Here is a 24,878-nt window from a genome sequence, read left to right as displayed (position 1 = left end):
GGGTGGTGCCCAACCCGCCACATCACTGCAAAACCACACGCTAGGCAGTTTGTTCCTGCCTTCTCTTACACGCACAGCAGCATGTGCATATACACACACATCTCTTTTTCAAAGAACTCTAGGTAACCTAATTACATGAAACCAGACATTAACAATTCAACAAACACATCAATAACCAAGAACAGTAAAAGCAGCTCACGCAATATCATTGGAACCACATAATCACGTTAACCTCCGCAGCATGCTTTAATGCGATATTATCTAGTGACAGCAGGCCTTAAAGTGAAGGCTCAAAGCCTTTCAGCAGACAGCACCACACAAATGGCCACTGAGGGAGGGAGCAAGAGCTCCGCCATGCTCCCTCCCTCAGTGTTTTTAAAAAAGAATTAAAAACACATCTTTTAAATATTGTATCTGCTGCTCATATCTGGTAGGTTCTTAAATTTTATAGTCATAGGAACAGAGGAAGCTGCCATATACTGAGTCAGACCATTGGTCTAGCAAGCTCAGTATTGTCTTCACAGACTGGCAGCGGCTTCTCCAAAGTAACAGGCAGGAGTCTCTCTCAGCCCTATCATGGAGATGCCAGGGAGGAAAGTTAGAACCTTCTGCAGTGGCTCCATCCCCTGAGGGGAATATCTTACAGCGCTCACAGATCAAGAGTCTGGGCTTCAAAAGTGGGACTTCCCTGGTTTGAATAATGCCTCTGCCATGAACTCACTGGGTGGCTATGAGCAAGCCTCTCATCCCCAGCTTCAGTATGGGGATAATACCATTTACTTCCCTTATGGGCTGTTGTAAGGATTACCCTAGGTAATCCAGGCTGTACAAATGCCAAGTATTAGTATCGTATCTTTTAAAAAGAAAAAAGGTGGTGGTCTTCAGTAAAGCTCCATAAGAGGTGAAGGCCAACAGTCCTCTCTTGGGAGGCCATCCCATAATGTGGCTGTTGTGCCCCGTGCATTTGCAGATGACATTGCTCTAAACATTGACTCATGGAGCAGGAGGATGTCATCCCTAGGTCTGGGAACCCAGGGAGGAATATATGGGCGGAAGCTCTAATTCCTGTAAACACATCAGAGGCTAGAAGAATTGCCATCTTGAAGCACCCTGAAGCAATGTGTTTACTTCTCTCTGTTAATCCCAAAAGGTCAAGAGCACTTTTCAGAAAGCAGCTCTGGGCATTGGCTTTCCCTATCTGTGTCTTTACCATGTGACCTCCTCATCGGCCTTCTGCCCCTTTAATAGCCTGGCACAGTCTTTGCAGCTCTCACAGGACTCTCGGCAAAGCCTTGGGAGAGCTGCAAATTCCCTTGTCCTCTCTCCGAGCTGGCCTTTTTTCTGACAGGGCCAGCTGGGCTTGTAGTCTGCCAGTAGTACGTGACCCCATGTGTCATCAGTAGGCATCATCGGGCAGCAGAGCCAGAGGCAGGCCTTTCCTTCTCTGGTGGTAAGGCTCACCCTCGTCGCTCCGCTCCTGCCCCCTTGCCTCCTGACATTTCTTTGAAGCTCTGAGAGGATGGATTTAAGGAAAGAACTGAGAGAAATGGGGAAGGTTCATCTCTTATATGGAAACCCAAAGGAGTTGCAGAACTTTGCATTCAATGCCAACAAAAGGAAGTACTTTTTCACATAGTGTATAACTAATCTATGGAATTCTCTGCCACAGGATGTGGTGATTTATTTATTTTTATTTATTTTTACATTTATATCCCACTCTTCCTCCAAGGAGCCCAGAGCGGTGTACTACATACTTGAGTTTCTCTTCACAACAACCCTGTGGAGTAGGTTAGGCTGAGAGAGAAGTGACTGGCCCAGAGTCACCCAGCTAGTATCATGGCTGAATGGGGATTTGAACTCGGGTCTCCCCCGTCCTAGTCCAGCACTCTAACCACTACACCATGCTGGCTCTCTAGTGATGGCAACTAGCTTCGATGGCTTTAGGAACATAGGAAGCTGCCATACTGAGTCAGACCATTGGTCTATCTAGCTCACTATTGTCTTCAAAGACTGGCAGCAGCTTCTTCAAGGTTATAGCCAGGAGTCTCTCTCAGCCCTATCTTGGAGATGCTGCCAGGGAGGGAACTTGAAACCTTCTGCTCTCCCCAGAATGGCTCCATCCCCTGAGGGGTTTATCTTACAGTGCTCACACTTCTAGTCTCCCATTCGTATGCAACCAGGGCGGACCCTGCTTAGCTAAGGGGACAAGTCATGCTTGCTTCCACAAGACCAGCTCTCCTCTCCTGAGGAGAGGCTTTAGAAGGGGTTTGAACAAATTCATGGAGGACAAGTCTATCAATGGCTACTAGTCTGAAGGCTATAGGCCATCTACAGCCTCAGAGGCAAGATGTCTAAATGCTTCTAAATAATGCTTCTAAATAAGTTGCAGGGCATCAATAGGAATCCTGGGCTGGGATTCCCAGAGGCATCTTGTGGACCACTGAGAGAAGCAGTATGCTGGACTGGATAGGCCTTGGGCCTGATCCAGGAGGGCTATTCTTATGTTCTTATACATGAGCCATTAATGCAACAATGGAAGAGTATTTTTCTTTGGACGTTTGAAAAAGAAGAAAAACTTCCCCCTAGATGTAATCTGTATGGTATAAGATTACTTAGATGTATGGCATTGTTTATATTAATGTTGTTCTACTCTTCCCCCCCCCCCCCGCCCCTTTTCTTTACAGCATAATCCTCCGCTTGAAGAATCTCATTTTATTGACACGAAGCAGCTCAAATTCTTTATCTCTCGAAGCAAGTGGCAGGTCAGTAGGCACTGGCACAAAAATTTCAGAGCCTCTGCTTCAAAATGCATGTGCATGTTTCAGAAGGTATTTAGTTTCTAGAGAACTGCATAGCCTGCAACATAGGAGGTTTATTTTTCTGTTGCTGCAAAGGTTACATCAAAGACCTGTGCAGTGACAGAAGGCAACTGAGTCATCATCAACTGAGCTCGGTGGGAAAGGAATTCTTTCTTCCAGGAATTCATTACCTGAGTCAAAAGTACATTTGCATGTCTTGAAGAATTCCTCTCCTTTGCTTGTAATCCTAGGATTTGGAAGAATGAATCTCTCTAGGGATGTGTGAGCTGGCTCATATCAAGCTGGGCTCAACATTGAGCTGGCCCAGTTCAGGTTGTCTGAGTTTGAACCGGATTGGCCCCCCAAACGGGGGAACTGGCCGGCTCGGGTGGGGGGGAAGGACTTGTTTTTTCTGAGGTGTGAATTCTCATTCTATCATAGCAAATGAGATTTTTTTCAATTAGACAGTTCTCATGACTCCACTTTCACTTTTTCACACTTACTATGAATATGAGGAAGTAATCAATTTAGCACACTTCACCTTATGAAGACAAACCTCAGAATTCACCAAAATTCACCCCTCTGCCCAATCACTCTGAAATTGGGGACGGGTGGTAGCCTCCACCCATTAGGCACTATCTACCAGCTCACCCCACTCCTTTGGGGGAGATCCACTTTCTGCCCCCAATCTGCCCCAAAGACACCAAAACTTCAAATATTCCCAAAAAATCAGGCCTCTGCCCAATCCCCCTGAAATTGGGGTGGTATCCTCCACCCATTAGGCACTACCACCCCACCCCACTCTTTTGGGGCAGATCCACTTTCTGCCCCCAATCTGCCCCAAAGACACCAAAACTTCAAATATTCCCAAAAAATCAGGCCTCTGCCCAATCCCCCTGAAATTGGGGTGGTATCCTCCACCCATTAGGCACTACCACCCCACCCCACTCTTTTGGGGCAGATCCACTTTCTGCCCCCAAACTGCCCCAAAGTCACTAAAACTTCAAAAATTCTCAAAAAATCAGCCCTTTGTCCAATCCCCCTGAAATTGGGGTGGTAGCCTCCACCCATTAGGCACTACCACCCCACCCCACTATTCTGCCCCAGTCCCCACTTTCTGCCCCAATCTGCCCCAAAGAGATGAAAACTTCAGAAATTCCCCAAAAATCAGCCCTTTGCCCGATCCCCCTGAAATTGGGGTGGTAGCCTGCACCCATTAGGCACTACCACTCCACCCCACTCTTTTTGCCCAGATCCCATGCTATGCCCCTGAACTGCCCCAAAGTCACTAAAACTTCAAAAAATCCCCCCAAATCAACCATGAACCGAATCACCCGAATTTTTCATGCCCGAAATTCGGGTGATTCGGCTCGGGCCCGAAAAATATCGGGGGACATCGGGGGTGATTCGGTTCAGCCCCGAATCACCCGAAATTGCTCGTTTCGGGCACAGATCGTTCTGTGCCCGAAATTTTTTGCACATCCCTAATTAAAAAATTTTTTAAAAAGCATAAAAGCAATACAGAGTACAAAGAGCAGCAGCAGAGAATCAAATAAATGCCTGGGCAAAAAGCCAAGATTTTGCACTCTTTTTAAAAGCTGTGATGGAGATCGTGGAGCGAATAGCCACCGGGAGAGCATTCCAGAGTCTGGAATTTTGTATTTCGTCTTGCATTTTATCTTCTGGTTTTCCAGTGAATTTCAATGATAATTTTAACATTATTTCCGGATTATAGCCAATCCGTTATAGGCTTCTGAGTATAGCACATAGCATGAAAGCTGTTATGGATTTTCGATTTGCCTGTGCGGTGTGCCTGTCCATTGTTCTAACACACAGCTGACCATGTGCAAGAGCACCAGGTAACAATTTTTCTAAAAGATTGACCAGAAGTTGACTGCATGCCACAGGAAAGAATTCTGCTCAGTTAGGAATTGATAGGGGTGACAGGAAGAATCAACACTCTCCGAAGTCACTCTCAGGCAGGTAGCCACACCTCCACCAGACTACACAGGGTCTCTCCATGCATTGCCGCAAAATGCCAGAGTCTCCCACACTGCCGTTTCAACACTCTCTCAGAGTACAGCTTTTAAAACACACTTATAATTGGTATTAAGTACTAATCATCATGGAAAAAGCCATTGGCTGTATGAACAACAGTTTGCTGTTACTGAATGAAGTTACTATAAATATCTTCCTTATATGAATCCCCCCTTCCCTATGTGTAGTGAAGCAGGAATAAATCACTGTTTGGAAAGCCAATCTGTGGCAATCCATACTTATTTTTCAAACTTCTTTTACTTTAACTTGAAAAATAAATTGTCCACAGATTGTGCAGACATTACTAAGAATATTGCTCAACTTCCTTACATGTAGTGTGGCTTTCCCATTTATTAATTTTTTGTCATAATTTGCACTCATAAGAACAGCCCTGCTGGATCAGGCCCAAGGCCCATCTAGTCCAGCATCCTGTTTCGCACAGTGGCCCACCAGATGCCACTGGAAGCCACAGACAGGAGTTGAGGGCGTGCCCTCTCTCCTGCCATTATTCCCCTGCAACTGGTACTCAGAGGCATCTTGCTTTTGAGGCTGGAGGTGGCCCACAGTCCTCCGATTAGTAGCCATTGATAGACCTCTTCTCCATGAAGTCATCCAAACCCCTCTTAAAGCCATCCAGGTTGTTGGCTGTCACCACATCCTGTGGCAGAGAATTCTACAAGTGGATCACGCGTTGTGTGAAAAAGTACTTCCGTTTGTTGGTCCTAGACCTCCTGGCAATCAATTTCATGGAGTGACCCCTGGTTCTAGTGTTGTGTGAGAGGGAAAAGAATTTCTCTCTCTCCACTTTCTCCACAACATGCATGATTTTATAGACCTCTATCATGTCTCCCTGCAGTCGTCTTTTTTCTAAACTTAAAAGCCCCAGGTGTTGTAGTCTTGCCTCATAAGAAAGGTGAGTCTTGCCTCATACTCCTCATTTTGGAGAGGTTTCCTCTTCTGAAATTCAAAATGTCTGTGTTAGACATCCTTGGTGATTCTCTCCCCACATGTTTGCTGAATTTGATGGCACTGTGGTCACTGTTCCCTAAAGGGTCGATGACACTGACATCTTGCACCAGGTCCTGGGTGTCACTCAGAATTAGATCCAAGGTCGCCTTCTCTCTGGTTGGTTCCATGACCAACTGTTCTAGGGCACAGTCATTTAGCGTATCTAGAAATCTGAGCTCTTTGTCCTGAATTGAATGTAAATTTACCCAGTCTATGTGTGGGTAGTTGAAATCACCCATAATTACAGCCCTGCCTCTCCTTGACGCCTCCCTGATTTTCTCCTGCAACTCCCAGTCACTGTAGGCATTATGATCCGGAGGGCGATAGCGCGTCCCCAGTAGCACGTTCCCTTTCCAGCCTTGTATAGTCACCCACAGGGTTTCTGTGGAAGACTCCACTCCACCTAGGTTTTCTAGCTTGTTAGATTCTATCCCTTCTTTAACATACAGTGCTACCCCTCCTCCAAGGCGCCCCTCCCTGTCCTTTCTATAGAGTTTATACCCAGGGATAACAGTGTCCCACTGGTTCTCACTGTTCCACCATGTTTCTGTTATGCCCACTATATCTATTTCTGCGTTAGCAACCAAGCACTCCAGCTCACCCATCTTGGCTCGGAGGCTTCTGAAATTGGCATATAAGCACCTATATGCTGAATCTCTCCCCTGATGTATGCTATTCTTTTGACTCTTTGACCTGCTAGCACAGGCTCCCGTCTGCTCTTTATGCGGTTCTGCTCTGTCCCCTTCTGTTTTATCTGAATTCTTTGCAGCCTCACACTTTAAAGGATGGCTTTTGCCAAATGGGATACTGCCCAGCTCCCATCGGCTGTTCCCCAGGTGTCATTTTAAAAGCTGCTCTGCAACCTTTTTGATTTTAAGCGTCAGCAGTCTGGTTCCATTTTGGTTCAAGTGCAGCCCGTCCCTTTTGTACAGGCCTTGCTTGCCCCAAAATGTGTCCAACTCAAGTTGGATTATATCATCATGTGGAAGAATCCTAGAACTTTACAAATCTTAGGTGTACTCCTCAAAGGTGAACTCTCCCTGATTTGTTTTAGAATTTAGATGAATGCTCAAGGTCTGACTCTTTCAGCAGTCTTATAGCAATTGAAAAATTATTTTGATTTTAAAAGATACAAATCTTCTAATCTGTTGATTCCTTTGGTTGTTGCCAATTTCCATTTTTTAAAATTGTTTTACTGCTTTTAGTGCAGTCTACTGGAAAGGTCTTTACAGTCCTTATAATCTTTGTAATTTTGATTTTTAAAAAAAGTTTTAACTGTATATATTTTATTGGTTTTGGAAGCAGCCTTGAACCCTTGGGAAAGGTTGGGGTGAAACTCTATTAAACAAATGAATAACATAATGTGTGAGATCATTTTTGGCAGAATTTGTTTCCTGTTGGCCATTGACTCACTGTGCAGTAAAGAAACATAAACATAATTGCAGGTACCTAGGCATAGATCAAAAATCTAACACATGCATCAAGAATTCCATGCTCCAAAAAGCAGAAAACACTTAAGCAATCTGTTGTTGTTGTGGAGGTTTCCTTTTAATGAGATATGTTTTGTCTTCTCAATTGACTAAACTTGTCCCTTGTTTTCTTTCTTTCTTTCTTTCTTTCTTTCTTTCTTTCTTTCTTTCTTTCTTTCTTTCTTTCTTTCTATGGTCAGCGCTCTCTTATGAGTTATAAATCTGTGCTGGTAATGCGACCCATACCAGAAATCCTGGAGAAAACTCACAAAAACACCTCTCTTGGCATCTCCCGACATCTGGTAGAAGAAAGCAGCTCTTCTAGCACCAGTGGATCATCTTCAGACAATGAGATTGCAGTCTCCCCGGGGAGAAAACACTTAGGTCCTACACCAGAATTGCACTTTCCTGTGCTTGAGGAATCAAGTGATTCGGAATATCCACTTACAACCAAGGTTAAGCACACTGAAGCCATGCTGTCACCAGTCAAGCCCACAAGACATAAACAGATTTCAGTGAAGAGAGAACTGGGTGATCACCCCCTGCAAGAACGTGAAGAACTAATGCCTTTAGAGGCAGGTGCTGCAGAAGGGTTTGACATGGCTTCTTCGCAAGATAAAGCTTATTTGTTGCTACCTGAAGATGGTAAAATGGAAAAAGTTGGAGATGAAGTGGGAAGGTCCCCAGGATGTGTCCCCCGACATAGTGTGATAAAAAGTACTTTCTACAGTCAGCTACCCGAGGGCCTTCCAAAGGGACCATCATCACCAGGTAAAGATCATAGGAAACACTTAGAAAAAGCAAAGAGGACCTATAGGAAAGCAGGGTATTCCAAATCCGCATTAAGTGGCCTGCGTGAACCCCTTCTAGAGCAGTTTGAATTTGGAGAGGAAGGAGGAGGAATATCTGGTGATGAAGAAACCGAAAAGTTCAGAGAAGGTGGGGCCGGACCCTTGACCAAATCGGCTTCTTTTGATACGGCTCAGAAATCACCCCGGGTCACTTTCCAGGTTTCCAGCAGAAGCCGTTCATTGGATGATTACAGGATGCGAGCAACAAGTTTTGCCGAGGAGCAATACATTGAGGAAGAAGAAAGCGAATCAATTCCCCCAAGAAGTCCTGACCAGGTAGCCCATCAGTATCATGCTTCTGAGGCTGGCAGCACAGCCAGCTCTGAAAAGTCTTTTACAAAGGGAGGCGCCACAGAAATGGGCAAGGAGGAGCAGCAAGCTGGGAAAGAGGGTTTGGTTCAGAAACTACAGGTGAAGAAGATTCCTGTTCTTCCAGGAGCTGAGGGCATGGCTGAATATAAAGGAGGGCTGTTACAGCAGCCACCCAAAGCTCCCTTGCACAAGGACGCAGTGCCTGGCTTTCCAAAGGAAGAAAGCGCCACTTTGACTATTTCACAATTGGAGACAATCCCATTGGTTTCTCATGATGGTGAGAGAGGAGAGTCTCTCTTTGATGAAGCAAAACTGACTTCTAGCCAGAGCAAAAGACCTGGGGTTTTTCAAGGTGAAAGCCCTGTTCTTCTAAAGCCTGCCCCTGTTCAAGGGACTTTTAAAAGTGGGGACCAGTTACCTCAGATGCCTTCTGTTCAGAGTGGGGTACAACAAGCTGTTAAGGCAGATGGTAAGAGTCCACAAGCCCAGGCGGTGCCTGTTGGTGCAGGCCATTTGCCTGTACATCAAAAGCCTTCTGTTTCCACTGAAGTGATAGCTGCTGTCCCACACGGTAGAAGTTCAAGTATTCCTACCTCACAAGCAGTAGCTTCTGCTGTATCAGTCTCTGGGAAGAAAGATCAGAAAATTCAGAAGCCTTCAGCACCCAGTTTGGCAAAATCTGCTGTGTCAGTAGGAAAGGGTCCTGAAAGTTCTCAAGCGAAAACTGCCTCAGTTTCGATCTCTGAAGATGGAAGCCAGAAGCCCTTATACCAAACACCTACCATGCACAGTGGAGTGAAGCCTGTTACAGAAGGCAGAGGCCCTGTTTGTTTAGAGGCTGTGCCTGTCCCTAAGGGAGAGAGCCAACACATTCTACAGAAGAAGCCTTCTGCTTACAATGAGGTGGTTTCTGGTGTCCTGAGAAGCACAAGTTCTGTTATTCAAGCTGCTTCCCAAGTAGAAACTGCCCCTATATCAATATCTCATGAAGAAAGCCAAAAAAGGTTGTTTCCAAAGTCTTCCTTTTATAGTGAAGCAGTGCCTGTTCTTAGTGAAACTAGAAGCCACCCTCAACAAACAGAAACTGTCCAAAAGTTGATCCATGAGGGGGAAGACCTTAAACATCTGCACCAGAGGTCTTCTGTTCCAACAGAGCAGAAGACTGATGCCTTTGAGGGAGAAAGACAACCTAGCCTAACTACTTCTCAAGCAGGCCCGGTTATAGTTTCTGCAAGTAAAAGTCAGGAATGTGGGCCTGAGAAACCTTCAGTACACAGTGAGATAACTTCTGATGTCCTGAAGGGCAAAAGGCCACATATGTCAATGGCTTCACAAGCCAAAACAGTTCCCACTTCCGTCTTCAGAGCTGAAAATGATGAGCTCCTTCATCATATGCCATCTGCTCCCAGAGAGCCAAAATCTACCATGCGGAGGGACCAAGGAACATCTGTTCCAGTCATGTCCCCATATTCAGTCTCTGGGGGAGAAAGCCCGATCACTCGAAGGAAAACTCCAGCTTTCATTTGTGAAGGAAGAATCATGGAAGACATATATCAGAAATCTTCCGTTTACAGTGATACAGAGGCTGAAGCTCTGGAGAACTTAGTGGATGAGATGGTTTGCCTTTCAGAAGAGATGAATATTTTGGCAGAGTCGGTTTCTGAGCAAGAGGGATCCAGAAGGCACATGTCCCCACCAAGGGAGCTGTTCTACCAAGGTCCACCTGGGCAAGCAATGCGACCAGCAACCAGGTATCTGGTACGAAGAGGAAAAAGAGAAGGGGGCATTGGTTTAGCTGATCCCTCAGAAGTAGATGTTATATATCCTGGAGAAGAAGATTATTTTGGTGTGCCACCTTTCATGAGTAAGAAACCTCGAATGGATTATGCAGGTACAGAAATGTCATGGCCATCTCAGTTTGCTAGCTCTGATTTTGGGGACAGATTTGGCTATGACTATGGTAGCCAAGGAAGTGGTCGTATGTACGAAATTGCCCTGGTGCAGATTCAAGACCTTTACGGCGACTTTCCTCGTCCAGACAGCAAGACAGCAAAATATGACATCTCTGAAGTGGAACCTGCCTTCCTTAACCTCCATGAACTCTATGACATTGTGTATTACCCATTTGAGTTCCTCAGCTTCAGAAAAGCTCCCGAGAAACTGCCCAGCAAAAGACGTTTGCCTTTAGGCGAAAAGGCAAAGTTGCCACTGGAGTCAAAAGCTCATTCTCATCAGGAGAAAAAAATGTGCATCAGGAAGGACAGCTTGCAAAGTGGTGCTGTGAGAGAAGCTCCCAGAGATGAAGATGAACCCACGTTGATGCAAGAGTCGAAACAAGCCAAAGCACCCCGAATGGGGAAAAGGTCCGACTCAGAAGGCGATATACCAGTTGGGTCTCAGCAAATGTATGGTCTCCCGGAAGATCCAACTGGAAAGCGGAGGGGTTCTTTGCAAAGCAGACTGGGGCTCTTAAAACCTTTTGTCAGATCTCAGTCAATGGAGTTTGTAGAGCAAAGCCTAAAGAAGAAGATGAAAGCATCAGTCTCTCACTTGTCAAGAATGCTGACAAGAAAGTCATCCTCTGATGGGGAAAGCCGAGAAGGTAAGGTTTCTGTTCTATCTAATGGACTAAGGAACTGCAAAATGTGTGCATGTGCTACTACTCCTTAGTCCAGAGGTTCTCAGACCTGGGTGCCCAGCAGTGTTCCCTGTAACTGGATTTCCCAGATGTTGACTACAACTCCCATAATCGACAGCCAAAGGCCATTGGAGCTGGGGATGATGCAGTCCCCAGTTGTCTGTAGTCCAACAAAATCTTGGGGCCCAAGTTTGAAAACCTGTTGCAGCAGGAAAGGAGTAGTGGGTAAGTGAGAGGTAATCAGAAAATGCTACCAGATGTCTGAAAACCAGCTATACCTACCCTAAAATGCTACTCTGAACCTGACCTCTTCATCACAGACCTTACTGTGACACACACAGGCCACAATTCATGACTTAAGTGCAGGAACCAAAATATCAGTGACTGAATAGAACAGCTTCTTGTTATCTATTCATTTAAATATTTATCCATCTGTATGTGCTATTTTTATACTGCTTTTCCAAAAGCTTAAGTGGTCCTGTCAGTTTTTAGGCTGCCTCAAGGGCTTAGGATAGGTGCCAATAAAGTCAAGGGTGACTGATAATGTTCAGAACAACACATTTGTATCTAATAAAAAAACAGAACAGACCAATACGGGGGTTTGTAGAGGGGCGGGGTGTCGGATGTTGTAAGCAGCCGATCAATTTACAAATATTTAAATATCCTTTGTTACTCAGAGTTATGTAAGCAGGGGCATAGTGTCCATTGGACAAGCAGGGACAAATGTCCCTGGGCCTCATGGGTCAGGGGGCCCCCAAGGAGACTGCCCCGCCGCCGCCCTTGCCACCACTGCCGCTTCTTATCTTGGCCTCCAGCTCCAGGAGGTGATTGAGTGGGACAGGTGGTGGGCCTCTCCACTCTAGCCAAACTGTATAGGTGTGCAGTTTGACTATGGACATTGCATGCCTATGGTGTCAGAGGCATGCGACGTCCACAGTCGAACTGTGCAGGTGTGCAATTCAGCCAGAGAGAAGAGGCCTGCCACCGCCACCGCCACGCCCATTCAGACCCTCCCCCCGGAGCCAGAGGCCAAGATAAGTAGCAGCGGTGGGGCAGGAGTGGCGGCGGGGAGATGTTGGCTGCCCTGCCCCTTGTGTCTGACATCAAATGCAGGGGGTGTGGCTTGGGGCACGGGGTGCACAGGGGTGCACACACTTTGCATGCATGTTGGGGGCCCCCAACCTGGGTTTTGTCCCTTGGCCTCTGGGGTTTTTGCTACGCCCCTGTATGTAACACATATTAAGGTTGTTCACGTGAACTGCCCAACCCAGGCTTGCACATTCTTACCTGGGTAGGGCTGCGTGTGTGAAATGCTGGGATCAAGGCTGATCCTGGCGCTGCCCTGCTCAAAAGGAGGGCATTTGCGTGTGCCCTATTACCTCAGTCCTTGGTCATCTGGTAGCATGGACTGCCTACAGCCCCCGCCATCATAGAGTTCGGAGGAAGAAGTGCCCTGGCCTCTAGAAAGCCTTCAATGCACTGCGTGAGCAGTGCAGTGCATTGTGGGCTTTCTGGAGGCTGTGCATCCTTCCCGTGGCCTCCCTGCTGTGGCCTCCCTGCTCACTGCAGCGTCTTTGTCTGCAAGTGTGGCACAGCAAGCAAGATTTAAGCCATGATTGCATGGGGAAAGGCAGGAGTTATTCTGCCTCTCCACCCTTCCCTAGCTCTGAGGAAAGAGGTTGTGTGTGTGACCTCATTGTATTAGGAATGTATTAATGTATGTTAATCTTGACTTTTATTAAACTGTATTATAAATAAACTAATCTTAAATACATTCTTAAAATAACTGCTGCCTTAGAGCAGCTACAGTTCTACTCAAAAGGCCTTTTACAATTGCTCTTGACTTTTTTCCAACAGACTCTGAGGAGCGGAGGGGTGACCTACAGGAGAGGACGTCCTTGACAGAAGCTTCCGGACATATGAAGAAGAAAATGGGGTTCCCTTCATTCACACTCCCAAGCCTCAAAACCAAGGAGAAAGGTATTTTGTTTGCTTTAAGACAGTAATTAGCTTTATTTGCAATGAAAGGGTTAGAGCCTAGGAAAGCGCAGCATGAAAATTGTATACAGATTGTACGGCAGCCAAAGGACAAAATAGCATTTACAAGAAGGACTAGCTGGGTTCAAATTGCAACCTGGAAGTCCTATTAGGGATGTGCAGAACTGGCTCTACGTTCTAAGGTTCGATGTCTAGCCGGTTCGGTTCGAAGGGTCGAGGTCAGACCAAAATTCACGAACCCCACTGGACTGGACCAGACCGGTGGGCGGGGGGGGGCAGTTTTTGGACGGGGTGCCGGACCAAACTGGTCTGGTCAGGTTCAAGTCCGGTCCAGACATGAACCAAACTGGGCCAGCAGGATCCGTGCACATCCTTACTAACAATAACTTAGAAAGTAAGGCAGTATGAGAGGACACAGTCAATGCTTTTCCACTTGGGTCCTCCATTGGTCTCTTTGCTCACCTATAGGGAATGTCATTCATTCAGAAATAATGACAGAGTAAAGACCAAATCATTTTGAATATTGGTGCATACTAGCTTGCTGGGTTGGGCTCAGTCTTTTGAAGCGCTGCTCTCCTCTCCCTGCTCTCTTTCAGCACCTTCTTTTGTAGAAGAGCTCAGTGACCAGACAATCGCCCTAGGGCAGTCTGTGACATTGTCCTGCCGGACATCTGCCCACTCATCTCCTCACATTGAATGGTTCAAAGGTGATGTAAATGCCATACGTGACCCTTGGGATATTTGGGGAACAGGGGTGGATTGTAGGAATGAGGGATGGGAGCAAAATGGCAAGCGACCTCTGCCCTAATTAGATGCTGCCCACCTGTTCCTTCCACAAGGCCTTCTCCACCCTTTGACATGTCTGTATATGTGCTCCTCACTCAAGGATGAAGTTTTGGGGCAAGAATGGCAGCCAGTGAATGAGGCTCCTTGGGTTTGTTGCCTGAAGTGGTGGAGACCAATGATTCCCATCCTAAAGATCCATCTGCAGAGTGCAAAGGGAAGCTTGACTGTGGGCTGCCCAAAAGGAGAGCTTTTAATTAGCATCCAGGCATTGCCACTTCTGCCATTTTTATGCTCTCCATCCTTGCACCCCATCTTCACCCCATCCCACCCCAGAGCATTTCCAGACAGCAGACTTTACTGCAAGATCAAAGTTGCCCCAAAAAACCCATGGAAAAAGTGAAAAAAAATTTAACCCTGGACATAAATCAGACTATGCTCTAACACGCAGTGAAAAACCTGAATTGTGAGTGAAATGCTCCCCAATAGTTCATAGGGACTTCAGGGTAAATCTGGCTGATATGTGAATATACACCCTCCATGCTGGAGAAGCGAGCTAAACGCCTCATCAGGAAATGCTCTAGGGGAGGAAAAATACCCTTTCTTCTGAATCCAAGCGCAAGGGGAAAGAATGAGGATTCCTGTATCTTTGAAAATTTGATGAGTTCCAGACTCAACTGCAGAGGGGGAAGGCCCTTCACTCTGTGTTTCTACTTTCACTGTAATGTCAAGAGCCAGCCCTTAATATTTTCTGAGTCGTCTTGTGTCCCTCTTGAAAAGTGCAGGATATACATTCTTTTAAAAAATAATAATGCCGCAACTCCACATCCGTCTTCAAGAGAGTCCACAGGCGTGATTTCATAAGACGGGGTTCTCAACCTTGGGTCCCCAGATGTTGGGCTGCTATTATCCCCAGCCACAGTGGTCTTTGGGACCCAAGGCTGAAAACCCCTATGAGAGCTTCAGCTGAAGTTGTTTGGGCCATGTTTGGCTTTTATTTCCATCTTCCAGATGGGGCAGCCATTCGCAGCACGGATCGGATCTTGATCTCATCCACGCTCAGACACTTCCAGCTCTTAACGATACTAGCAGCTACAGCAGATGATTTCGGCATGTACACGTGTGTGGCCACCAACTCCCAGGGCACAGTTTCCACCTCCTGCATAATAAGGAAAGCAGGTAAAAGGAAAGTTGGACCGACTATGGAAGCTTCTCTTCCTCAGCAGGTGGGGAGTCTGCTCCCGATAGAGCTTCCTCCTTCTACTTGACCCATTGGCAGGGAGTTGCCAAAGACAACTTCCTTTGCCAGCCAAATAGCAGCATATAGGTGTGCGTTTCATTGAGTTGGCAGTATTAAAGAGAAGGAGTTAACCACCCATATCTGTACAGTGCAGCCCTGATGCTGATCTACCTGATCACATGCGTGTGCTTAAACATTCACACACACCCTGCAGCTGCTGTTTACAATTAAATCAATATATCTGTACATCTAGACCACACTTTTAACATATTGTGCAGCCTGAGTCTCAGCCTCAAGCTTCTGGTGATCCTCCAAAGGACAGGAACTACACACGCCCATGAAGCAGGTACCAAGATCGTCTTGCTGTGTGTGCTTTTTCTTCACTGTCCAGCTGGTGCAGAAGTCACAGGAGATGGCTTTTTCGGCTGAGGGAGACCAAAGAGCAGGAGGCAGGCTCTTAAGGCATATCTACACTTCAGGCCTAAACTGTTTTAAGCATTTTCTCATTCTCAGGGGCATAGCAAGGTTGGAGTGGGCCCAGAAACAAGATTTTAAAATGGCCCTCCCTCCTCACTGAAGCTCAGCTCATGAAGTAAAGAAATCTTAAATGAGGCTGAATAGGGGTAACAAAAAGCATAGTAAAATATACCCTATGTGCCACAGTAGAACATCATCCTAAATTATTTTTTAAAAGGTTTTGTAAATTGTGGACGATGCAAGTCATTGAATGGTACTAGAGAAAGACATGCTGTTCTGGTAGCTCCAGGTCTTAACACTCACATCAATTTCGGAGGATGAATACAACTGAAGGAAGCCTGGGTGGGTGCGCAGCTGGGGGAGTCAGTCATGTGACTTGTCTCTCGGGGGGCCCCCAAGGCAGTGGGCCCCCAGACAATTGTCTCCCCTTGCCCTATTATAGTTCCGCCCCTGCTCATTCTAAGGAACCTTTAGAAACTGTCAAAAGAGTTGGGAGACTAGTTTTCTTTGCTGCTGGTGGTGGTGGAGGAGGAGGATATCCTAAGCAGATTATCCCCTCGCACTCATGCTCTTGAGACAGGACTTTGGAGTCAGGCATGGCAGCTAAACTGGGACAAAACTGATGCAAGGGTACAGTGTGTTTTTAGGAACTGATTGTTCCAGCAGCTTTTGTCTTCTGTTTTGACAGAGGCACCTTCCAATCCACCATCTCCTGATATTGTGGAGATCCTTGAAGATGGAGTTCGGCTAGCCTGGAAACCGGTGGAGCTGAACACCCTTGTGACGTACTCTGTGTTGTGCAAGAAGGAAGGTAATGGGAAGTCCTTTCTTTCTCATCCTTGTTCTGGGTCACAAGCTTTCTCACTCAAATCTGCTCTTCTCAGTCTGATGTTTATGTAGGAAGGAATTTTCTGCATTGTCTTCTGCTCTAGAAACTTTGTTGAGACCTTTTCTTAGGTCCCCCACCCTCCGCCAAGCCCCACCCTAACAATAGAATTATAAGGGAGTCCAATCCACAAGCACAACACAGTTGCCATTGGATCAAACTAAGTAGTGTTTTCCTCTGAGACAAAGGTGATACGATAGAGCCAAGGTAAAAATGTTCTCTTCTCTGCAACTGCTTCTGAGGACAACTGAGTGGGTTATCATCTCCACGTGGCTCAAGGCAGGACTAGATAAATTAAACAAGAGGCTTTAAGAGCCTGGGGAGGATAAGCCTGTCCAGTTCTTTTAGTCCTGCACTGCACTGTCCCATGGAAGAACTCCTCTCTCTCTCTCTCTCTCTCTCTCTCTCTCTCTCTCTCAATCTCAATCTCAATCTCAATCTCAATCTCAATCTCTCTCCAATTTTCTACTACTTCTACTGCTATATTGTTACTCCATATCCAGTATATTCTGATCTCCTACCCCAGTTTTTCCTCCTGTTAAAAAAATAAATTCCTCATTCCATTTTCTCCTCCTCCGATCTTCCCTCCGTTCTTTCCTCTGCTCCTTGATATCCGCTTTCTCTCCATGGAGCAGAGCAAGCATTTGAGGCACATTCTGATGCCTAAAGGAAAAAAAAATCAGGATGGTCTCCTGAGGCAGCTAAGGGCTGCTAGCTCTTATCAGGCGGAGCAGGGAAACACCGGGCTGGGTCTCCTGCCTGCCGGCCGGCCGCAAAATTCAAAGTAAGACGGAGGGGAACAGGAGGAAGCAACACGCAAGTTCTGAGCTCCTGTTTTTATCTTATTTTCTGTTTTTCTTTTTTAATTGAGACTTTTGCCTTTGGCTTATAGCCTAATTGAGCTGTTTGGCTTGTATTCTGAGGCTGTGTTAATTCTGGGGAATGTTTTCACTATCAGAAGACTGAGTTTATTTTACTGCAAGATTTGTCTCTTCTGACTCAGCGGTTTTCAGCAGGAGTGAATGAGAAGCATCTGCAAGGAGTGTCTGCAGCTAAGTAAGAAATGAGGAGGAGGCAGGCTAAGAAACATACTAACAAAGTTAAACTTTTTGAGAAGTTTGAGAAGAGCGCTCTGAGCTCTGTCTGTGTCTCTGAGCCTTTCTATGCAGTAGACACAGCTGCTCAAGAGAAGAGTGACTCCTCCTTTTTGCAACTTCAGTCTGCAGGCTCTTTGCATGTTGAAAACGCTGGGAATGACTTTATCGTTGAGAGCCCGAGGACTAGTCCAGCGGGGGTCTGCCGTGAGCAGAGTCAAGTATGTAATAAATTACCCGGCTTTCATCACAATTTGAGTGGGAGGAGTGAGCCCTCCTCACACTCTATGGATGACCCAGCTAATTTATCTCCGAGCAATTTAAGGAAATCTCCCACTCCTGCTATCAGTGAGGAAATCAGTGAGGAAATACCTTTTAAAATGTCCAAACTTATAATGGAGACTTTGATTTACTTATTTCAGCGTCTCTCTAAAATCACAGCCCAGATGGACTCTTTAGCCATGGATTTGAAAAAGTTATCTTAACTCAGCTCCATTGGGTAGATCTGGAGACAGTAAATCATTGCAAGTAAAGGAAGGCAAACAGCTTGCTGATGCTTATTCTCAAACAAGTGTGCAGATTCCAGTTTCTGACCATGTGTCTTTAACTGAGTATTCTATTTTATCCAAGGGGGAGGTTTGTTTGCCCCCCTCTGGATATCTCCCCTCACGTGTCAAACATGGCAATTCTCAGTCTACTTATCACCCAAACCATATTATTTTGGACATTTGTCATAATTCTACTAATCATCAGCGCTGGAATACAAAAGGAAAAATTAGAGCTTCATTAGCTCAGATTTTGTGCTTTCCTCTTCAAACAATTGATCTGATTTCCTTCTCTAAACTCAAATCTTTTAAATCTTACATGTTCAAACTGTTGCTCAGATTTGAGTATGCTCTAATTCCTCAATCTTTGCTCAGAATGCGGGACTGTCTAGCTAACTGGGAGATATTCCTCGGGAGAGTTATTGGGGAGCTCTCAAACACTCCCGAGGACCCCGTCGAACTATATCTGGGGTCCATGAGGAAAGGTATGATCACACAAGCAAATCTGACTACTGGCAACCCACAGAAGAGAAAATCACACAGTTCCCCTATAGTTAAGAAAGATCATCAAACTCAGACTTGGTGCACTGATCCCATATTGAACACTATTGCTGTACCCAGTTCAACTTTGTTAGGCTCAAGTGAATCAAACAATTCTTTGTTTGTCACTGTTTCGGAAGTGGGCGAACGATCCGATGGATTGCAACCCCCATACTTTCTGGAGGAGAGTGATATAGTTCAAATACATGGGAATTTATCTTTGGCGACGCAGGAAGATATCCAGTCTAGTCTGGTTCCTAATTCGCAAGAATTGAAGTCTCTGGATTCTGATATTCTGCAACCTTTGGAAGCGCTGAATGATTCTATTTCTAAGAATTCTCTGTTAGCTCCCAACGCTACCAACTCAATAGAGCTGTCGGGCGAAATGGCTAAGATTGAACTAATAGCGGGATCACTCCTGAAGGATGGTTTATGGTCTAACATCTCTAAGTTAAAATCTCTCGAGGCTATTTTAATTGACAACAGTAATCAAAGGAAGAAGATCTCTCCAGAAGAAAGCGCAAGTAATACTATCTCATCTATTTATCTACAGGAGACTGATAAGCCTAATCTCTCCCGCTCGAAGGATCACCCGAGCAACTTGGCTTCTGATGACCTACATCTTATGAGACAGACTAAAATCACAAATTTTCTTCTCCCTTTGGAAAAGACTGCAGGAAGTTTTGTAAATGCATCCAATCTTCTTTCACAGCAATGACAGTCTCAGTTGATCTTGGCCAAGTCGAAGTATCCGAACTTTACATCCGCAGATGCACTGCTAGAAGGGAGTGTGGGAGGTTCCTCAGAGTTGGAAACCCTGGTGGCAAAGTCCACGATGGGAAATGGTGTGGGTCCCTCATTTTTGGAGTTTTCAACCAAACAGCTCTTCCCTGTCCGCTCAATGACTTGTTATGCGAGCGGTGAACAGTCGACCTGGAAAATTCTCGGCTGGAATATTGCCGGGTGGAACGGGAAGAGAAATGGCGTAGAGTTTATTACTTTTATCCAACAGTGGGATATTCTAGTGTTTCAGGAGACATGGACGAAAGATGAGATCAATATCAGTGGCTATATCATCTACTCACTGAAAGCCCACTCGGATACCAATAGGGGAAGGCTGAAGGCTGGCTTAGCATGTTGTATATCGCTAGCCTTAAATGTAGAATCTATCCGATTAGCTGACCTGCCCCCCTATGCTATGGCAATTTTGATCAAGGCTAGGAGTGGAGACTTGTTATTGATCAATGTTTATCTGCCTCCCAGTCAATCACTTAATTCCACTACTACAATTTGGGAACAGTTGGATATCTATATAACCGAAGCATTATTGAATTTTCCCCATGCTTCTGTAATTCTTATGGGGGACTTTAACTCCAGATGTGGTACCGATGATAAAACGTTGATGGCCTCACGTTTTTGGAAATGGGGAGATTGCATAGATGGTGCTTCTCTGTTATTCTAAAGACAAATGTATCAACTCATCAGGAGCTCAATTGCTCTATTTAACTAAGATACATGAGTTGACCATTCTAAACGGTACTATACCCTCAGATATTCCTGGGGAATATACGTTTCTTTCCTCCCGGGGAAATAGTATAGTGGACTATGTTATGGTTTCCAAATCGATCCTTCCCTATGTATCTTCCTTTGAAGTGGGTGAGCAAATTTTTAGTGATCACTTACCCATGAACATCTATTTAGATCTTCCTCAAGAAAGGAGGGGTAATTTGTTCCCCTGTGCTTTTGAGGAAAGTTCTGCCAATCTTAGCTGCAAGATAAAATGGTCCAAGGAGGTAGAAAATGAGATCTCCAGGTTCTATGATTCTCCCGAAGGTAGAGATTTATTTGATTCCATTGTGCAAGCTCACCTGGGACCTCAAACAATTGTTGCATATGGAAAATTGGAAACTGCTTTTATGCAAAAATTCCTACATTGTAGTAAGCTACATTCTACACAGACCTATAGTAAAAGAGCAGCTAATAACTGGTTTGATCTGCATTGCAGGGCTTTACGTAAACAACTGCTGCATATCTATAGAGAATACAGATCGGGTACAGAACAAACAGTCCCATCAATCTACTATCAGATTAAAAAGGCATACAAACGTAGTCTTAAATATGCTAAACAACAAGCATTGAGAAATGTCTGGAACAAGCTTATCATGGCCACTACTAATAAAGATTGCCACACTTTTTGGAGATTGGTTTAGGCAACCGGCCGGGTTAATATCCCTTGTAAAATTCCGGCTAGATCGTGGGAATCTCACTTTTTTGCTGTCTATAATGATGCCCAGCCTAGCCAGATCTTTGTTCCCCCTCTGATTGGGGAGTTGCCCCGTTGGCCTTCTGTTACGCCCGCTGAAATAACGGATCTAATAGGTCACCTTAAAAATGGAAAAGCTCCTGGTCCTGATCTTATTCTTCCTGAACTATTAAAATCTAATATAGAATGGTGGGCTTTAGTTCTAGCTAATTTATTTACATCGATCAATAATTCAGGTGTTGTTCCAGAGCAATGCCAGATGCTGCCAGGGAGGGAACCTGAAACCTTCTGCTTTTCCCAGAATGGCTCCATCCCCCGAGGGGAATATCTTACAGTGCTTACACTTCTAGTCTCCCATTCATATGCAACCATGGCAGACCCTGCTTAGCTAAGGGAACAAGTCATGATTGCTACCACAAGACCAGCTCTCCTCTCCTCCCTGATGTAGCTTCTTTGGCCATCAGGGCTTCTACAGCATCTTCAGTATCTGAATCATTGAGTCAAAAAATGCAGATTCAGGATGGAGTTTCTGAGGTCAACTGCAGAGGCCCTTCAGCACCTGGACTTGCTGGAATCAGTCGACCTCAGGGAGGTCTACCTCTATATTCTGATTCATCCCTTTAGTTGTCATCTGCTTTGTTTCCGGTATGCAGGGGTTCACTTTCAGAGCACTTCCCTTTGGCCTGTCAGCCCCACACACATTCACAAAGATCCTGATGTCAATAATAGTGCACCTATGCCTTCAAGGAGTCTGGGTATTCGCATGCCTGGGCGATTTGTTTATCAAATCCCCATCACTACACACTGCCCAACAAGACCTCAGTGCACTGAAAAATCATGGCTTCCTGATAAACTGCAAGAAAAGTCACTTAAAACCTTCACATCAACCTTTATACCTCGGCGTTTTAATAGATACACAGGACAGACTGTTTCTACCTCCGGAGTGTCTCCAGACCCTGCTGATGGCAGCTTTGCAAGTCTTGAACAACAGGAGTGATTTGGGTAGTGGTTCTATCATTCATCAACAGTGGGTTCTGTGCCTGCGCAGATCAGCTTCAGGAAGAATTAGTTAGCTCCTCGCGATTCTGGCAACCGCCAGTTGCACGTGACTGCAGTTCCGCCTAGTGGTGGTTGGGCATCCCTTTATTCGGTTTCTTTCTGACCGCCATAGCAATCATACCTTGGAAACAGTTTGCTCCTCAGAGGAAAGTTTGTTGTTCTTAAAATTTGATCTACTGGCTACTGGAAACGGACTTTGATGATTCTTTGGATATTCCTTTGGATTTGGCGGTATTTCAGTCTTTCTCCTTTATCAACTTCTGGATATGGACTTTGACGACGCATTTTATTATTCCCTTGGGTTTGGCGCAATCTCGGTCTCTCCCTTTGACCACAGAACGGATGAGTATCTAATTTCTTTACGGATGGCTTCTCTTTTGGCAAATATGAGTGGCTTAGGCAAGTCCGGTAAGGACAAAACTACTTTCAAGAGATGTGGCAATTGCCATGGCAAAATCCCCTCAACGGATGGCCATACCCTCTGCTTATTCTGTTTGGGGAAAACGCACGATACGAAAGCCTGTTCCATCTGCGTAACCTTTAATAAGCAAACGCTGAAAAACCGTGTGGTGCACCTTAAGGTATACTTGCTTGAGGAGTCTCTTTTGCCTGAAACTGCTTCTTTGGCGCCGGCACCGGGTCCTGCACCTAAATGGCACACTTCTATCTACGCCCACTCCAGTGGTTTCTCTTGCCCCATAATCAGGACACTGCAGTCGAGTAAGTTAGTTGAAGTACCCCCAATTGTTTTACGATCTCTATGTTGGTGATCGCCCACAGGAACCTCTTGATAGGCAAGGAGTTCCTAGATCCTCCCCAAGTAACTGTAACAACAGATGCCAGCAATAAGGGTTTGGGAAGCACACTGTTTTCATCTGTCAGCCCAGGGCACATGGTCTACTGACTAGTTGGCTGGAGTTGTGGGCAATCAGGCTAGCGCTTCTAGCTTTTCAATCCACCTTGCAGAACCGTCACATGCTGGTGAAGACAGACAACATCACCACAAAGGCCCATGTAAACAGACAGGGTGGGACAAGATCAAGATCTCTGCACTCAGAGGTGACTCTTCTACTTCAATGGGTGGAGCTGCATGTAGTTTCCATTATGGCACATCATGTTCAGGGCAACCTCAGACTAGCTGAGCCACAAGGACATCCTACCAGGGGAGTGGGAACTCAAACAGTTGGTTTTCCATCTGATTACATCCCAGTTTGGCCTGCAGCAGATCGATCTCTTTGCAACTCCACACAATACGAAACTACTGTGCTTCTTCACAAGGTTTCATTGCAGGCAAACAGAGGTGGCGAATGCATTGACAGCTCCCTTGCCAAATGCCCTCCTATATGCTTTCCCACCAACTCCGCTTCTAATATATAGAAGATATATTAGAAGAGCTAGAAATGTAAGAAATAAATAATAAACTCCTCTTCTCAGTCGTCTGCTTCAAAAGATATATCTTCTCAGGGCGGAGGTCATAGTGGTGGCCCCCTATTGGCCTTGGAGGCCTTGCTTTGCGCAACTCCACAACCTGTCAACATCACAACTTGTCAACATCAGAACACCTGCTACTACCTATAACAGAGGACCTGTTGTGACAAGACCCAGTACATCATCAAGATCCAAGCTGGATAAAGCTAGCCCCCTGGAAACTGAATGGCACATGTTAAGGACCTATGGTTACTCCAGCTCTGTTCTGAACATGCTTTTGGCATTGAGGTGTGTGTCTACTAATAGGATATACCAATGTGCGTGGAGGGCCTTGGTCTGCGAGGAACTCAGTTCCATGGGATGAAGCCACAATGAAGCATCTATTTCAATTCTTGCAGGAGGGCTTGGAAAAGTGGTTGAGGGCAAACACACTAAAACTCCAGATAGCTTCTTTGATGGGTCTCATTGCTGGGCCTTCCAGAAAATCCTTACAGTCTCATCCCCATCTAAAATGTTTTCTCAGAGGCATGGCCTTACTATCACCCCCTGCAGTCTTACTGCTTCCCCTCCTGGAATCTACACATGGTTTTAAAGGTGCTCCAAGATCCACCTTTTGAGCCATTACGTTCCATGCCCCTCAGGATTTTGTCTCTTAAGTTAGCTTTCTTAGTTGCAATTACATTGGCTTGCAGTGTAACAGAGCTCAGGGCACTCTCTGCACACAAAAACCTCTGCGGTTTCTCCAAGAACTCAGCCAGACATATTCCTGATCCTCTTGTGTGACCAAAGATACCTTCAGTTTTTCATTAGTCACAGGACATCGTCTTACCATTGTATTGTCCTAAGCCTGCCCATCAGTCAGAGAAGGCATGACATAAATTGGACGTGCACAGATGCTTCAAGATATACCTGCAACGTACTGAAGAATTTAGAGTCACAGAGTTCTTGTTTGTCTCTTTCCTTCTGAGTTCAGTGGGACAACCGGTCTCCTCAACAACCATCGCCCGGTGGATCAAGGTGTGCATTTCACTAGCATATGAGACTCAACATCTCAGAGCACCCAACAAGATTTTCGCACATTCCGCCAGAGTGGCTGCTGCATCGGCGGCATTTTCCCAAAATGCCCCTGTTCAAGAGAGATGTCGGACCACCACATGGAAAGCACCCTAAACATTTACAAGACATTATAAGCTAGACTCATACGCATCAGCTCAAGCATCATTTGGTAGATGGGTCCTCCAACAAGTGCTTTCCCCTGAGTAGGCATGAGTGTTCCCTCCGAATCAGTGGTTCCTAGGGCTGTGGTATGTCCCACTCACTCAGATGTCCTTGGAGGCAGCTGCAGAGAACGGAGCATTGATCACTTACCGTGAAGGCTTCTTCTTGCAGCTGTATCCAAGGATATCTGGACCCACCCAAGCAATGCTCACGCCTACTTATGGGAAATCGAGA

At 45.7% G+C, this 24,878-nt stretch overlaps 1 protein-coding gene across 19 annotated transcripts in view; it reads left to right on the top strand.

Moving 5' to 3' along the window:
* Positions 1 to 24,878, top strand: part of OBSCN (obscurin, cytoskeletal calmodulin and titin-interacting RhoGEF) — a 287,341-nt gene that overhangs the window by 246,805 nt on the left and 15,658 nt on the right. For all 19 annotated transcript variants that reach the window (XM_053262303.1, XM_053262302.1, XM_053262301.1 and 16 more), the window contains 6 exons: positions 2,685 to 2,762; positions 7,513 to 11,077; positions 12,971 to 13,093; positions 13,708 to 13,818; positions 14,906 to 15,073; positions 16,300 to 16,422. In XM_053262303.1, coding sequence (XP_053118278.1) covers positions 2,685 to 2,762; positions 7,513 to 11,077; positions 12,971 to 13,093; positions 13,708 to 13,818; positions 14,906 to 15,073; positions 16,300 to 16,422 — 4,168 coding nt within the window. The remainder of the gene's footprint in view (positions 1 to 2,684; positions 2,763 to 7,512; positions 11,078 to 12,970; positions 13,094 to 13,707; positions 13,819 to 14,905; positions 15,074 to 16,299; positions 16,423 to 24,878) is intronic.

Source organism: Hemicordylus capensis, chromosome 6 (assembly GCF_027244095.1).
Source record: "Hemicordylus capensis ecotype Gifberg chromosome 6, rHemCap1.1.pri, whole genome shotgun sequence".
Classification (NCBI taxonomy): Eukaryota; Metazoa; Chordata; class Lepidosauria; order Squamata; family Cordylidae; genus Hemicordylus; species Hemicordylus capensis.
Note: the sequence above shows the minus strand (reverse complement) of the source record. Positions and strands in the feature narration are given on the sequence as shown.